Source organism: Podarcis filfolensis (assembly GCF_964270895.1).
Source record: "Podarcis filfolensis genome assembly, chromosome: 18".
NCBI lineage: Eukaryota > Metazoa > Chordata > Lepidosauria > Squamata > Lacertidae > Podarcis > Podarcis filfolensis.
Window position 1 is genome coordinate 11,746,081 of NC_139622.1, and position 17,231 is coordinate 11,763,311.

At 47.0% G+C, this 17,231-nt stretch overlaps 1 protein-coding gene across 3 annotated transcripts; it reads right to left on the reverse strand.

The window, feature by feature from the left end:
• Positions 1-478: 478 nt before the first annotated feature.
• Positions 479-14,211, reverse strand: R3HDM4 (R3H domain containing 4). 3 transcript variants are annotated; one of them, XR_014543359.1, is made up of 9 exons: positions 13,970-14,211; positions 10,120-10,274; positions 8,977-9,095; positions 6,955-7,078; positions 5,979-6,064; positions 5,759-5,844; positions 4,648-4,703; positions 3,117-3,561; positions 479-2,703 (listed from the first exon to the last, which is right to left on the reverse strand). XR_014543359.1 is itself a non-coding variant. In XM_083594875.1 (8 exons), exons 1-8 carry the CDS (start codon positions 14,056-14,058, stop codon positions 3,458-3,460), a joined length of 819 nt encoding a protein of 272 aa, XP_083451001.1. In that variant the 5' UTR covers positions 14,059-14,196; the 3' UTR covers positions 479-3,457. The 3 variants fall into 3 exon arrangements, 1 of the variants encoding a protein (XP_083451001.1); XR_014543360.1 differs by having other exon boundaries at positions 479-943; positions 1,023-3,561; positions 13,970-14,196; XM_083594875.1 differs by having other exon boundaries at positions 479-3,561; positions 13,970-14,196.
• Between the last annotated feature and the right edge of the window lie 3,020 nt (positions 14,212-17,231).

Here is a 17,231-nt window from a genome sequence, read left to right on the forward strand (position 1 = left end):
GGTTTGTACATTCGGCAGAAGGAAGGTCTCTGCGCTGTTGTAGTGCAAGGAAAGTGTGTATTGGGGGCGTGTTTCGTGTTCAAATGCCCCCCAAAAAATTCTTCTTGCACGTGGAAAATTAGAAAGGTTGGGCAGTCTTTTGCTTGGCAGATTAGATTTCTGCAGGAAGGGAGTTTTTCCCCAAATAGGGGGAGCTTGCAAACTTGCAAACAAGCCCCCTAAGTATATTTCAGGGGGAAATGTGTTTCCTCTGACTAAGGGCCAAGTTAATTTGGCTGCCCCCTGCAAAACCCCACTGTTTTGACACCGTCGTGGCAACACGAGAGGAAGAAGAGACACTTTCAAAAAAAAAACCACCCAGAAATTGTGGCATCTTCTGGGAAAAAGTCTGAAAAATCACCATAAGTGCAACAACTCCCGATAAGAACATTTGCAAAGGGACATGGCGGATAATCATAAAACCACACACACTCACACAAAAACTCAACTTTGGTATACTTTTCTGAGCATGCAACGATCAAAATAAAAATCCACATGTGATCAGTAGCCGGGGGAAAAAGGACAATAATTTAACTGATTTATAAGACCCGATGATTCCTAGTTGGAAGGGTCCTCAAAGGTCATCCAGACCAACCCCGTGCAATGCAGAAATCTCGGCTCATATCTTTTATTGATCACCAGTGGTTGAAGCCTAGGCTCCCCAAGATCAGAAATCGACCCCCTGTACAGATAGGAATTCAAACTAGCATGTGAAGGGCAGACCAGTATATCAGACAGAGGTACAGCGGGACGCCTCCTCCAGGTTCACCCTTTTTAAAGGATCCAATCACATCCGACGCAAAGAGCCTTTGACAAAGATGCTTCGGGGCTGATATCCTGGGAGGAGGTTCCCTGTCGCCCCCCTGCCTGAATTATTTTATTATTTTATTCAATTAATGATGACCTTTGGGGCGGATATCCTGGGAGGTTCCCTGTCGCCCTCCTGCCTGTATTATTATTATTTAATTTATTCAATTAATGACCCTCGGGGCTGATATCCTGGGAGGAGGTTCCCTGTCGCCCCCCTGCCTGAATTATTTTTAATTTTATTCATTTATTCAATTAATGGTGACCCTGCAGGTCCCTTCAAACTCTACAATTCTACGATTCTAACAATCAAAAGACCACAGGTTTCCCTGCCCTGCCCTATGGAGGGAAAGGAATCCGTTCCCGAGGAACAGGCTCGGCTAAATTCCTTTTTGAGGTCTAGTAACTTGCGTAGACTTCTTTGGAACCGACGGCGATGCACGTTTCAATTTAATTTAATATTTTTAAAAGCTCGCTTTATGGCACGACAGAGCAATTTGGGGAAAACCAAACGAATGAAAGAAACAGCGGCAAAGAAGATGGGATAATTAATTATTATTATTTTGCCAGGGTCATTTCATCAGTAGATAGCAATTTGGGGGGAAACCGAAAACAAAACCCGAATCCATTGGCCATAAAACGTACGGACACACACCTTTTATCTTTAAAAATACACTATATTACATTTTACAAAACGCGGGCTGGCTTCTGACACCTTGGGAGGTGGTTGGCAATTGTCATTCATACGTTTAGAAAATGAGGCAGTTCGGCTGAGAACGGATGGCTGCTGTGGTTTTTTTGGGGGGGTGTGTAGTTTCGCTACAGACACGATGCAACCCGACCCCCCAAAATCAGAGAAATTCAGATTACGAATCGAAGCACCGTTAAGGCCCGTTAGAAGTTTTTCCTCCTTTTGCAGGGGGCACCCCAATTTCCAAGAGGCGTTGTCCCCCCCCGCCATCCCATAATAAAAGAGCATTGAGACAGAAACAAACAAAGCCCGTTGAAACTAAGAGAGAGAACCTCCAGTCTCAAGAGCAGTCTACCTCTGCCCAGAAGCCAGATGGGATTGGTGGCTGTTTCCTGGCACGACCCCCCCCTGTGAGGCGGACCCGATCCTCTGCCGAACTTGAAAAAAAGGGTCTTGCGCACCCCCAAAAAAATTTATTCAGAATTCAAGGCGCTTGTGGCAAAACCCAAATTTTGCCGCTTTAAAATCGAGCCAAGCCGAAGCTGAAGCCAGCCGTTATAACACCAGCTCTCTAACATTTGCTTTCCAAAAACCAGGGATATATATATAAATAGATAATTGTCTCCAGGAGGTCAGAATGGCAACTGCAAAAGCAACCGATAGGAGAAGCGTTGGTAGTTCTTTCGAGAAAGCTTGCAGGGGAGAGGAAAGCTTTTCCTGAAAAAGCAAAAAGCGAAGGATTTCCCTTTTCTCGTATTGCAAAAACGCAAAATAATAAAAAAACGACTGTGTCAAATTGGGTCGGAGAAATCGCCCCTTTTCAAATTCTCCAAATTTAAGATGCGATGCTTTTATTTGAGGGGGGGGGGGGAGGAGTTGCAGCCCATTCGCACTGAGCCATTTCTAAATCCAGTTTTTTTCAAAAAAGGAGGGACCTATTAAAAATATACGTATTTTTATAAATTGCTCGCAGACTAAATTACGGGCTGCATTTAAAAATCAAAGGCTTGTTTTGAAAATCAAGCGGCCTGGCCAACTGAGTTGAACAACGCAACGCAACCCTATTTTTGGGGTGCGCGGTCTTAAAAAAGGGACGAGTTTTCACCCAGGCCCCCCCACAAACTTTGTGGTCTCACTCTTCCATCAGCCCCAAACAGCTTCGTTAACTACGAACCCCAAAATCCAGGACCCCCCCCCTCAAAACTGGTGCCAAAGTTTTGCGGTCCTTTTTTTCGCGGAAAAGAAACACCCCGGGTTTTGCGGCGCCCCAAAAAACAGAGCGATAGATAGACCCTCAAACCTGGGGGTCACCCCCTAAAACCCCAATGAGTTTAAGGGTCTATGGCTCCGTTTTGGGGGCGCTGCGAAACGTGGGACGTTTTCACTGCCAAACGTTTGCCCGAGTCCGGCTATGATGACATTGGGTTTGGGGGCGACCCCGTGACATCCCCCTCCCCGGTTTGTGGGTCTATGGCGCGGCAAAAAGGGGGGTTCACTGCAAAAAAACCCCACAAAAACCGACTGCAAAACTTTTACACCAGTTTTGAGGGGGTTCCAATTTTTGGAGTTCGCTGTGAACGAAGCTCTGCATGGTTTGGGGGTGATGGAGGTGGGGGCCCCCCACATCTAGGACTTCCCAGGCAGAATCGGGGCCTCCGAAATGGACCAGGAGGCTCCTACTCTGAGGGAGGGGCTGGTAAGAAAAGCATCGGCTAGCCTGCAATCTTCCGGGTACCCGAGCTGGGAGGCGGTTGCTAGGCAACCACAGACAGCATCTTCCAACAGCATCTCTGCTGAGAGATGCCCTCCCCTGCCAAAACTCATTTGCCTTTAAATACTTTTTTAAAAAAGCCAACGGAAGCAGAAATTTCGAAGGGGGTGGGGTGGGACGGACCCCCGGAAGACGACCCGGAACCGCCATCAGCTCATTTGCTCCAGGTAAGTCGAGAGAAGGGGATCCGGAGGCAGGAAGATGGTGTGCTTGTTGCTAACTTTCATCTGGCGTTTTCCTTCGTAGTCAGAACCTAAGACGGACAATATAATAATAATAATAATAATAATAATAATAATAATAATAATAATACGAATAACCAGCTTAGTTGGTCTCTAAGGTGCTACTGGAAGGAATTTTTTGTTTGCTTGTTTGGTAGTAAATAATGATAATGATAATAATAATTTTGGCTTATTTAAACACCTTGAAAAACAGGGAACAAGCAAATACAGTTGTACCTTGGTTCCCAGACGCCGCAAACCCAGAAGTGAGTGTTCTGGTTTTCGAACGTTTTCCGGAAGCTGAACGTCTGACGAGGCTGTCGGCTATTGTTTCCGGGGCACCTGCGCCAATCAGAAGCCGCGCCTCGGTTTCCGAACATTTCGGAAGTCAAACAGACATCTGGAACGGATTAAGTTTGGCGCTTTTGTTTTCACTATTTATTTTGCGTTTTTGTTTTTGAGGCTTTTTCGGGTTCATTTGCTTTTGTGACTGTGCAGAACCCAGTTCAGCTACTGATGGATTGTGTGACTGCGGAAATGGATAAAAGCCCCCCCATCCAAACAATGACTATCATCAGTGCAGGTAAGTAAAAAAATAAATTTTAATTTTCATCATCTACAGTACTGCCTTATTTATTTTATAGTACAGTATGTTGATTCTTGCTATCGTTTTGTGGGTCAATGGTCTCGTTAGATGCTAAAATTCATGTTAAATCGCTGTTTTAGGGGCTGTTTTTAAGAGTTTGGAATGGATTAATCCGCTTTGCATGACTTTCTATGGGAAAGCGCTGCCTTGGTTTTGGAACGCTTTGGTTTTGGAACGGACTTCCGGAATGGATTAAGTTTGAGAACCAAGGGACCACTGTAGAATGAAAACCTTAGGAGATATTTTTGGGGGGAGACGGGAGTTGGGCGGGGGCAGAAGGGCTTTGCAATTTTTTAAATAATAAAAAAAGTTATTTTCCACTTATCACCCACCCACAGAGGCCGGAATGGAAGGCAAAGGCGGATCAGAAGGGACTCGCCCTCTCTGCAAGGGAGAGATAGCCCCGTTCGACACGGGCAAGCAAGTTTTCTTCCAAAATAAATACGAAATAATATCAGAAAGGAGCCCTTACTGGCAGAAGCGAGGTCCATGTATTGGCAGACGGCGTGAAGGAGAAGTCTTTCGAAGCTGCAAGAAAAGAGATCGAAAAACACGTTTTTATAACTTTCTGCAAGTTATTTCCTTATGTTCAATTCACAATTCTGGTTCCCAATTCTTTCTTTATGTTCAATTCACAATTCTGGTTTCCAATTCTTTCCCTAGGTTCCCAATACTTTCCTTATGTTCCAATTCCCAATTCTGCTTCACATTTCTTTGCTTATATTCCCAATTCTTCCCTTACGTTTAATTCCCATTACGTTGATTTGCCCGTACGTTTACAAAACGATATTATATATACCTTCGCGGAACAGAAGAATTTGCAGCATCACCCCCCCCGCCTGTTTTAAATCATTACTTATTTCTATATTGAATTCTCTTTCTTATCATCTTGCGTTGGGCAACTTTCCCCCACCCTCCAGAAAATTAACTTCCTACTCTCCATCCTATATACTGTAATAATAATATTTTTTAATGTATATCCTGCCCTTCCCGGTTCAGAAAACCGGGCTCACAACAAATTTAAAACACTTAATTGTGATGCAACAAAAAACAGCATAAAATACAGTATAAAGCATAAATAATAATAAATTCAGAATTCAAAAATCAATATAGGGGGGAAACCCATTCAATAAACAATAGCTGGCTGGCTAAATTGGTCCTATTTGGGCCAGCGAGGAGACCAGGGGAGAATTAGCTGTGGGATCCCAGAGCGGGGAATCTTCATAAAAAGGGAAGGAAGGGGAATAAGAGATCAAGCTAAGTTCCAATTGAAAGCCAGGAAATTATTAATAATAATAATAATAAAATTTATTTATATCCCGCCTCCCCAGCCGAAGCCGGGCTCAGGGCGGCTAACAACAATAAAATAATACAACAGGAAATTATTAATAGGAAATAATTAATAGGAAATTAATTTCCTATTTTCCATCCTATATAGATCCTTTACTCTCGATACTTCCAATTCCCAACAGTTGCTGGCTTTATCAGTACGAAAAAACCCCCAAAACACCACGTGGCGCATCGCCTTCTGTACTACAATTCCCATCCGGCCGCGGCGCCCGGCGCAAAAACCATTTTGTCACCTGTTGTCCATCATTGCCGTGTAGACGGAACGAGGGCTGGTCGAGAAAAAGGCCAATAGCTCATCTTCGAAGCACTCCAGGGTCCCCTGGAGGGAAAATAGAAGTGGTGGCAAATAACAAAAAAGCAATTTTATTATTTGTGCCCCACGCCCAGGCAAAGCTGCAACAGCAAAGGTTCCCAGGCGCCGGTTTCTTCCTCGGTCCTGCGTTCGAAACCTACCATGGGGATACGGCTCCGCTTCAGCGTGGTCCTCAGGCGCCGGCTGATGCGCTGGAAACATTCCTGCGGGGTGTAAGCGGCGTGTTCTGCAACGGAAAGAGGAGGACAAGAAGTTGTGTGGTTCCTGCATCACGCGGGGTTGAGATAGATGACCCCGCGGTGTCCCTTCCAGGTCTGCACTTTGGCGGTTCTAAGGGGAAGAACAGGGACCAGGGGCTTATACCTTGTTTAGATTATACGTAAATTTGGCACTGCTAGGAAGGGTAGGGAGTCTCCTGAACAGGGAGCATTCGAGGGTAGACTGCTCTTGCATATGGAGGTTCGGGTGAAAGCAGAAATCAAGAGCAAAGATGGTCTGGAAACTTGAGTTGGGAAGACAGATGCCCACTTGACTGGAAGGAAGGGAGGGAGGAAGGAAGGAAGGAAGGAAAAAGAAACTGAGAGAGAAGGAAGGAGAGAGAGAGAAAGAGATAGAGAGAAGGAAGGAAGAAGGCAGAAAGGACAAACTGAGAGAGAAGGAAGGAGAGCGAAAGAGAGAGAAGGAAGGAAGGAAGGAAGGAAGGAAGGAAGGAAGGAAGAAGAAACTGAGAGAGAAGGAAGGAAGGAAGGAAGGAAGGAAGGAAGGAAGGAAGGAAGGAAGGAAAAAGAAACTGAGAGAGAAGGAAGGAAGGAAGGAAGGAAGGAAGGAAGGAAGGAAGGAAGGAAGGAAAAAGAAACTGAGAGAGAAGGAAGGAAGGAAGGAAGGAAGGAAGGAGAGAGAAAGAGAGAGAAGGAAGGAAGGAAGGAAGAAAAAAGAAACTGAGAGAGAAGGAAGGAAGGAAGGAAGGAAGGAAGGAAGGAAAAAGAAACTGAGAGAAAAGGAAGGAAGAGAGAGAGAGAGAGAGAGAGAGAGAGAGAGAGAGAGAAAAGGAAGGGTTTTTTTTGCACCAGAAATGCAAAACAACCCTGCAAGATAGCCAGGCCAAACCCTCCATACCTTTCCACTTGACATCTGCTTTTTCGGCCAGTTTGCTCTTCTGCTTCTTCTTCGCCTCCTCTTCCAGGTACAAGAGGACTCGCTCTTGTTCCTCGCCGGAACGGTTCATGAAGTCGTTCCAAATCTTAGCCGAGAGAGACACACACAAAAACGAGAGGATCCCATTAACGCACAACCCTCTCTGCCCATCCCGAGTCAAAAACCCAGCAACTGGAGTGGGAAAAAGAGCTGCGTTTCGCAGGGCCGTTACTTTTATTTTATTTTCCTGTCGGAAGATCAATCCACTTTCGAGTTGATTAAGTGGGCGGAAAGCCAGAGAACCCAAAGTGTGGTTTGTGCGGGTTCCGAGTGAAACTTAAGACTCTGAATATCAGGGTTTTGTGGGTTTTATCCAGGATGTGCATAAAAATCCATTATTATTATTTTATTTAAATTGGATTATTTTATTTTTAAATGCTTTTGGAGGAAAAATCTTTCTAAACGTAGTTTTCTATTTAAGTTAAAGTCCAAAGGAAATAAGTTTTAAGTTTTTCGTATGTGCTAAAACTCAGTCTAAGTTGTTTGGTTTTTAAATGCTTTTAACAAACAAGGATACATATGCTGTAATGTTATTGCTTTTGATTTAAATTGGATTTTTGGAACAGACTTCTGGAACGGATTAAGTCTGAGAACCAAGGTACCGCTGTTTTTAAAATAGGGTTTGTGTATTTATTTTAAAATAGGGTTTATGTATTTATTTAGGTTGGCTGAGTTATGAGGAATGAGTTGCAAACTGCACACCAGGAACAACTTTCTGACAGTAAGAGTTGTTCAATTGTGGGTGGTTTTTAAGAAGGGTTGCAATTGTGCAATTTAAGTCTTTTCGGCAATCGCTCCCTGTAAGGTAACTCGAAATAATTTCGCAATTAAAAAGACACGAGCGATAAAAACAGCTCACACGATTTGATACATAAGGCGAAACAATTAAAAGATCGCTTTTGTACGCAAAAACGTTTTGAGGTTTTGCAGAAACAAGCTGTAATATGTAAAAAAAAAAGGTCTTAAATCTGATACATGCTATTAAAACAACAACAATGCCTCCTTTATCTCGCACCGTCACTCCCAACTGGAACCCGAGTTCGAAAGACAAATTCCGGACCCGGGTACGGAAAAAAGACTTCGGAATTCAGAATGCAGACTCGTTTATTATTTATACCCCGCCCATCTGGCTGGGCTTCCCCAGCCACTCTGGGCGGCTTCCAAAAAAATATTAAAATACTGTGATACATCAAACATTAAAAGCTTCCCTAAACAGGGCTGCCTTCAGATGTCTTCTAAAAGTCTGGTAGTTGTTGTTCTCTTTGACATCTGGTGGGAGGGCATTCCATAGGGCGGGTGCCACCACCGAGAAGGCCCTCTGCCTGGTTCCCTGTAACTTGGCTTCTCGCAGGGAGGGAAACGCCAGAAGACCCTCGGGAGATGGACCCAGGTGTCCGGGGTGGAGATGCTCCTTCAGGTCTACTGGGCCGTTTAGGGCTTTCAAGGTCAGCACCAACACTTTGAATTGTGCTTGGAAATGTCCCGGGAGCCAATGTAGGTCTTTGAAGACCGGTGTTATATGGTCTTGGCAGCCACTCCCAGTCCCCAGTCTGGCTGCCGCATTCTGGATTAATTGCAGTTTGCGGGTCACTTTCAAAGGCAGCCCCACATAGAGCGCATGGCAGTAGTCCAAGCGGGAGAAAACCAGAGCATGCACCACTCTGGCCAGACAGTCTGCAGGCAGGGAGGGTCTCATCCTGCGGACCAGATGGAGCTGCCCTGAACACAGAATTGACCTGCGCCTCCATGGACAGCTGTGAGTCCAAAATGACCCCCAGGCTGCGCACCTGGTCCTTCGGGGGCACAGTCACCCCATTCAGGACCAGGGAGTCCCCCACACCCGCCCGCCCCCTGTCCCCCAAGAACAGTCCTTCTGTCTTGAGCTGAGCTGTGCCTCTCAAGGAAGAGAGCTGGAATTTAACGAAAAGAGACCACAACGGGTACCTTGACGTACGTCTCGTTGTTGCAGGCTTCGGTGAAAATGCTCGGATTGGCCAGATGCACAATCTCCCCGTCTTCCCCTGTGCATTCGTCTTGCTCCAGGAGAGTCATCAGATAACGTGCTGGAGGAGAAAAGCAGAATTCACGATACACCTCTGCAGGTTAGCAATGGGTCGAAACTAGGGTACAAAGCCGAAATCTGCATATATTGCTCCTCCCACTTTTGCAGCTGGCCCCGCCTCCACTGGCCTGTGGGGCCCCGCCCCCAGAACAGAATTCGGCCCCCCGGCCAGAAAATGCTTCCCCTATCATTATGCACTGGGACGCGGGTGGTGCTGTGCGTTAAACCACAGAGCCTAGGGCTTGCCGATCAGAAGGTCAGCGGTTTGAATACCTGCAATGACGGGGTGAGCTCCCGTTGCTCGGTCCCTGCTCCTGCCAACCTAGCAGTTCGAAAGCACGTCAAAGTGCAAGTAGATAAATAGGTACTGCTCCAGCGGGAAGGTAAACGGCGTTTCCGTGCGCTGCTCTGGTTCGCCAAAGCGGCTTAGTCCTGCTGGCCACATGACCCGGAAGCTGTACGCCGGCTCCCTCGGCCAGTAAAGCGAGATGAGCGCCGCTACCCCAGAGTCGGCCACGACTGGACCCTTTACCTTTACTATCATTATGCAACACAGCTCAGTTGGCAGAATCACAGAATTGCAGAGGTTCCAAACCCGTGCAATGCAGGAATCGAACCTGCAACCTTGAGATTAGGAGTCTCGGACTCAAGTGATTGCAGCAGTCTGGGGCTTTTTAGCTTAGAGGAACTGCGAGGAGAGGAGAAGGGACCCCTCCCTGGGGGTCCTGTAGCCCAACACCGTGCAATGCGGGAATCTTTCGCCCAAGGTGAACCTCGAACTTGCAACCTGAGTCTCAGGCTCAAGCGATTGCAGCGGCCTGGGGCTTTTTAGCTCAAGGGGGACTCGAACCCGCAACCTGGTGTTTATAACAGCCTCGCGTTCTACGGACCGAGCTCTCCCCGGCTCAGAGCAGCTCGGTACAGGGTTCGACCCCTGCGGGTTGGAATAGATGACCCCCGGGTCCCTCGCGACTCTTCTGCGATCCCACTGGGCAGAGAGAGGCGCCCCCAACCCGGAACTCAACTGTTCTCGAGGCGCTGCAAGCTCTTGCGCCCTTTGGCCCGGGGGATGAGATCCGAGTTGCGTATGGCTTGGTTGATGTAGTACTGCTTTCGCTTCGCTGGGGAAAACCTCTTGGCGGTGGGGCTGGTCAGCGGCGGGAGACAATCCTCGATCCTTCTGCAAAAAGGGGAAGCGAAGCATTTTTAATAACAATAATAATAATAATTTATTATTTATACCCCGCCCATCTGGCTGGGTTTCCCCAGCCACTCTGGGCGGCTTCCACAGAGACCAAAAATACACTAAAATGTCACACATTAAAAACCTCCCTGAACAGGGCTGCCTTAAGATGTCTTCTGAATGTCAGGTAGTTGTTGTTCTCTTTGACATCTGATGGGAGGGCGTTCCACAGGGAGGGCGCCACCACCGAGAAGGCCCTCTGCCTGGTTCCCTGTAATTTGGCTTCTCGCAGTGAGGGAACCGCCAGAAGGCCCTCGGAGCTGGACCTCAGTGTCCGGGCAGAACAATGGGGGTGGAGACGCTCCTTCAGGTATACTGGGCCAAGGCCGTTTAGGGCTTTCAAGGTCAACACCAATACTTTGAATTGTGCTCGGAAATGTACTGGGAGCCAATGTAGGTCTTTCAGGACCGGTGTTATATAGTCTCCACTCCCAGTCCCCAGTCTGGCTGCCGCATTCTGGATTAATTGCAGTTTCCGGGTCACCTTCAAAGGGAGCCCCACGTAGAGCGCATTGCAGTAGTCCAAGTGGGAGATAACCAGAGCATGCACCAGTCTGGAGAGACAGTCTGTGGACAGGGAGGGTCTCATCCTGCGTCCCAGATGGAGCTGCCCTGGACGCAGAATTAACCTGCGCCTCCATGGACAGCTGTGAGTCCAGAATGACCCGCAGGCTGCGCACCTGGTCCTTCGGGGGCACAGTGACCCCATTCAGGTCCAGGGAGTCCCCCACACCAGCCCGCCTCCTGTCCCCCAAAAACAGTCCTTCTGTCTTGTCAGGATTCAACCTCAATCTGTTAGCCACCATCCATCCTCCAACCGCCTCCAGGCACTCACACAGGACCTTCACCGCCTTCACTGGTTCTAAAAATTCACTGGTTTTAAAAACCAGCAGGCTCTCTGCAGCCATGACCCACATAAAATAAAAGAGCCCCCCAAATTCAAGAGACCTGCATCGATCCATTTTTATCAATGCAAAGAGCAGAAATAATCCGATTTATTGCAAACAAGCGTCGTATTCTAGGAGCGACCACCGTTCCACCTTGCCAAAAGCAAGGGTGATTCAGCCTTTTTTATTTATTTTCCCCCCAATAATATTTACTAAGTTTCATACAAACACCACACATACAATATAATCAATGAAACAAAAAGGAAAAGGAAATAAGACAAATATAGCAAATGATAACCAAAAATACAGCCACAAACATATAGACAATAAAAATTAATTAATCAATTAAAAATCCAACAAATTACTTGACTTCCTCTAATCTCTTCCATCTGAATTTCCTTGTAATTGAATGTAGCAGTTTTCCAATTTATTATTCAAAAAACAATATTCTAATTATAATCAAATTTCTTAACTTTTCTTAACATTCTATTTCTCATTTATTTATTTAATCCTAATTTAATCCTAGGCCTATTTGGTGCTTTCAAGTAATTACTAATCTTTAATGTTACAATATTTATTCAAATAATCTTTAAATTTCTTCCAGTCTTCTTGATATTCCTCTTCTTTCTGGTCGCAGATTCTCCCCATGAGTTCAGCCAGCTCCATAAAGTCCATCATCTTCATCTGCCATTCTTCCACAGTTGGTAATTCTTGTGTTTTCCATTTTTTGGCTATTAAGATTCGTGCAGCAGTTGTGGCATACAAAAATACCTTTGCACCTTTCTTGGGCAGTTCAGAACCTAATATTCCAAGGAGAATGGCCTCTGGTTTCTTTATAAATGTATATTTCATCATTTTCTTTTAATTCATTATAAATCTTTTCCCAGAAGTCTTTTACCTTGGGACAGGTCCACCACACATGATAAAAAGTACCTTCCTTTTCTTTACATTTCCAACATAAATTTTTTAAATTGTATTTTAACTTGTACTTTAAATTGGTTTTTTTCTTTTTCCCCTATTATGTTTTTACTGTGATTTTATTGGTGTTATCTGCCCTGAGCCCGGCTCTGGCCGGGGTATAAATAATAATAATAATAATAATAATAAATTATCACAGTTATGGTAAATCTTGGCTAGTTTAACAGGGGTCAAGTTGATTCAGCCTTTTTTAGGAATGCAAACAAACAACTTTGCAAATAAGAAGCGCGACCAGTTTGACTACCGGCCTGAAGCAGGAACTTCGTCAAAGGAAAGGACAGCCGTACCCAGCCTCACGGATGCTTCGAGCCAAAATTTGGGGTGCCTTCCAACTCTGCAATTTCTATGGATAAAGATCAGGTTTGCAGAATTTACAGCTCTCGCGGCAGTCCACTAGATGCCACAAAGCTCTCCCCCAAAACTGGCATTTGCAGGTATTTTAAAGGCTCTGACGGCTGACATCATTCAAGGAAGTTTATTCAGAGATGAGTAAGCGAGGCAGGTCATGTTTTCCTCCGTTGCTCCCAGATACATTTTGTGTATGTTTTTGTTTGTTTGTGTTATCTAACAACCCCGATCGGCTCTGGTGAAACCATGGCAAAAGGCTGCCTCCAACGTACCGTCTTGCTGGCGGAACTACCCGCCACAAGAGACGGTTTCAGCACCTCTTAGGCCAGGCAATGAGGAAGGGCTCCATCTGCCAAGCAGAACCTCCAGCTCCGAGGCACCTTCGAAACGTCAGGTAAGCCAAACCGGCCGGGTGGGCATGTGTGTTTGCACATTGCGTCCCGCGCACCAAGCTCACGGTCTCCCCAGGGGTTGCTGTTGTTGTTGTTGAGTCGTTTCGTCGTGTCTGCCTCTTCGTGATCCCCTGGACCAGAGCACGCCAGGCCCTCCTGTCTTCCACTGCCTCCCGCAGTTTGGTCAAACTCATGCTGGCAGCTTCGAGAACACTGTCCCACCATCTCGTCCTCTGTCGTCCCCTTCTCCTTGTGCCCTCCATCTTCCCCAACATCAGGGTCTTTTCCAGGGAGTCTTCTCTTCTCATGAGGTGGCCAAAGTCTTGGAGCCTCTGCTTCAGGATCTGTCCTTCCAGTGATCACTCAGGGCTGATTTCCTTCAGAATGGAGAGGTTTGATCTTCTTGCAGTCCATGGGGCTCTCAAGAGTCTCCTCCAGCACCACAATTCAAAAGCATCCATTCTTCGGCGATCAGCCTTCTTGATGGTCCAGCTCTCACTTCCATACATCACTACTGGGAAAACCAGAGCTTGAACTATATGGACCTTTGTTGGCAAGGTGATGTCTCTGCTTTTTAAGATGCTGTCTAGGTTTGCCATCACCTTTCTCCCAAGAAGCAGGCGTCTGTTAATTTCGTGACTGCTGTCACCATCTGCAGTGATCATGGAGCCCAAGAAAGTCAAATCTCTCACTGCCTCCATTTCTTCCCCTTCTATTTGCCAGGAGGTGATGGGGTACCCTTCTGCAAATCAGGAACCCCCAAACGGGGTCTGATCCAGCAGAGCTCTCCGCACCCCGATTTCCTGAGTTGTGCCTCCGCAATGGAACCTCCAGTTACAGGAGAAGTCTATCTTAGGAGATGGATCAGCTTGCTTGCTCCCGGAAGGAAACAGCTGTTGCATTCCCTTCTTGCAAAGGTTGCTGAACCCACCATGCTTTTATTATATTAAAGAAATCAATTGAAATCTCCTTTTTACCCCCAAATAATAGCCACAGATATTCAGTGCCAAGGCAGCCCCTTACTCACCCATAGGGCTGGTTTAGGGGGGCTCCTGGTTGCTTCTCCTGGACGCCTCCTCTTGCACCGCCAGGATCTGTCCCATTCAGCACCACCATGGCTCGCCCGGATTGCAACCCCAGCCCAGCAAGATCCTAATGTCTGGGACCCGATACCACCCCAGGTTTTTGGAAAGGCACCCGGCCCGGCCGCCTCCCCGGCTGCAACGCCCCAGGAAGACGCGTCAGCTCCGGGGGGAGGAGGGGAGCAAAGGGCTGGAGGAAGAGGCGGCGCTACGGGCCGGGATGGAGTTCAGCCTCCCTTGCCAAAAAGCAAAAGCTGATGCAACCAACGCCGCGTTTGCAATATGCAGTTGGCTCCGGGCTTTGCAGGGCGCGGGCTGCGTTTGCGTGGCGTTGCATTGCATTGCAGCGCGTGAGAGTTTTGCATTTGCATTGCACGGCGTGTGTGTGTGTGCATTGCAAGGAGTGTGTGTGTGTGTGCCTTGCATGGAGTGTGTGCTTGCATTGCACGGAGAGTGTGTGTGCATTGCAAGGAGTGTGGGTTTGCATTGAACGGAGTGTGTGTGTGCCTTGCACGGCGTGTGTAGTTACATTGCCTGGAGTGTGTGTGCCTTGCACGGAGTGTGTGGTTGTGTTGCACAGAACGGGTGTCTGCATTGCACGGAGTGTGTGTTTGCACTGCATTGCAAAGGGCTTTTTTTTTTGCATCCCACTGCAACGGTATGTGTGCTTGTGAGCTGGACAGCACTGCAATAGATCTTCAGTTGTGGCCGCTGCGGGGACCTCCAGATGTTGCTGTCCTCCTACCTCCCAATCCCCAGCCCCTTAGCCAGCATGCCCAATGGTCAGGGACGAGGGGAGTTATAATTCAGCTCTGTTGTTGGGTCTCCCTGCCAGCAGCATGCACAAAGATCAGGGCTAATTGGGAGTCCAGCAACCTCTTGCAAGACCCCTGCTTCCCCATCCCTGCACCCCGGTTGCACCAGCTGCAAAGGAAACTCCTTGTTGCCCCTCTGCATGAGTGCCTGCTCTGTCTTGCATTAGGATTGACAGCCCCAACCAGAAGCCCCTTTCAGACATTGCAGGACTCCAGGGGCTCCTCTCAGCTCCAGCCAATGGGTGTTCCCATAGGGGAGGGTCGTCGCCTGACGACAGCAGCCCTTATTTGCATACTGCCCTCCCCACAATTCAATGCGGTTGGACACCATTAGGAATGTACCATAGTTCACATATGCGTCGGAAATAAAGCACCAAGTTATCTTTCGGAAGCGAGAAGAAGATTTTAAAATAATAAAATAAGCAAAGACTTGGGAAATAAATAAATAAAAATTTTAAGGGCAATTCATTTTAGTTCACCATAACGTTGAGGTCCTCTGTAAGGAAGCCTTTAAGTACGAGATGCAGCAGACATATATTTGTGCTCGCTTCGGCAGCACATATACTAAAATTGGAACGATACAGAGAAGATTAGCATGGCCCCTGCGCAAGGATGACACGCAAATTCGTGAAGCGTTCCATATTTTGGTGCACCCCCGCATTGCTTTTCTTGCACCGCATCCTCAGGCCAAAGACACGCCTTTTGGGCTTCCTCTCCCCCCTCACCCTGCACTTTGCAAACTCCACATTACTTGCAACCCCTTTGGCATCCCTCTTTACCCCCAACCACCCCCCCAAAAACCCTCTTTCCAAAAATGACAGCTCATTGCAACGTGGCTATTTCACCCTCATAATGATATATTCATGCATGCATGCAGCAATTGATGAAATAATATGCATGCATATTCAAGACCAGCAAAACAGACCGTGCTGTTATTTAGTGTTCCCTCTTCCTTTTTTTGTCTTTTGTCTCTCCTCTACTTTGCAAATCCCACACCGCTCCCCAAAAAACAGAACATTTTAATGGGTCATGCATGCTCCTATCTTTGCTTTCCAGCAATGCAGAACCGTGTGATCTGGGTACAGGCTCAGAGGAGAGCTGTGGAAACCTCCAGAGGGTGTTTTTTTTTTTTTTTGCACGCACTCCAACTCACCCTCCAGTTTGCAAACCTCCAAATGACTCGCCGCGGTTTGCATTTTCATGCATCGTCCAAAGGCTCTTTTTAAATATTTGCCATTAGGGTGACAATTGCGCCTTGAATATGCATGGGGCTGTATTAAGACCAGCAAAACATACTATTATTTTTGTTTTCATTGCAACGTGCACCCCATAATCTCACCTTTTGGGAAAATAGGACGCCCCTGAAGGGTTTGGAACAAAGGATGAAGCAATAAATAATAGCATGTTTTGCTGGTCTTAATGCAGCCCCATGCATAGGCTGGGCTGGATGAATCCCTAGCCGGAATTAAAATTGCTGGAAGAAATATCAACAACCTCAGATATGCTGATGACACAACATTGATGGCAGAAAGTGAGGAAGAATTAAAGAACCTTTAAATGAGGGTGAAAGAGGAGAGCGCAAAATATGGTCTGAAGCTCAACATCAAAAAACAAAGATCATGGCCACTGGGCCCATCACCTCCTGGCAAATAAAAGGGGAAGAAATGGAGGCAGTGAGAGATTTTACTTTCTTGGGCTCCGTGATCACTGCAGATGGTGACAGCAGTCACGAAATTAAAAGACGCCTGCTTCTTGGGAGAAAAGCAATGACAAACCTAGACAGCGTCTTAAAAAGCAGAGACATCACCTTGCCCACAAAGGTCCGTATAGTTAAAGCTGTGGTTTTCCCAGTCGTGACCTCTCCATTCTGAAGGAAATCAGCCCTGAGTGCTCACTGGAAGGACAGATCCTGAAGCTGAGGCTCCAAGACTTTGGCCACCTCAGGAAAAGAGAAGACTCCCTGGAAAAGACCCTGATGTTGGGAAAGATGGAGGGCACAAGGAGAAGGGGACAACAGAGGACGAGATGGTGGGACAGTGTTCTCAAAGCTACCAGCATGAGTTTGACCAAACTGCGGGAGGCAGTGGAAGACAGGAGGGCCTGGCGTGCTCTGGTCCAGGGGGTCACGAAGAGGCGGGCACCACTAAACAACAACAACTGTTTTGCTGATTTTTAATATGCATGCACATTGCATCAATTGCTGCATGCATGCATGAATATATCATTATTAGGGTGCAATAGCCACGTTGCAATGAGCTGTCATTTTTGGAAAGAGGGTTTTTGGGGGCTGGTTGGGGGTAAAGAGGGATGCCAAAGGGGTTGCAAGTAATGTGGAGTTTGCCAAGTGAAGGGTGAGGGGGGAGAGGAAGCCAAAAGGGGGTGTGTTTGGCCT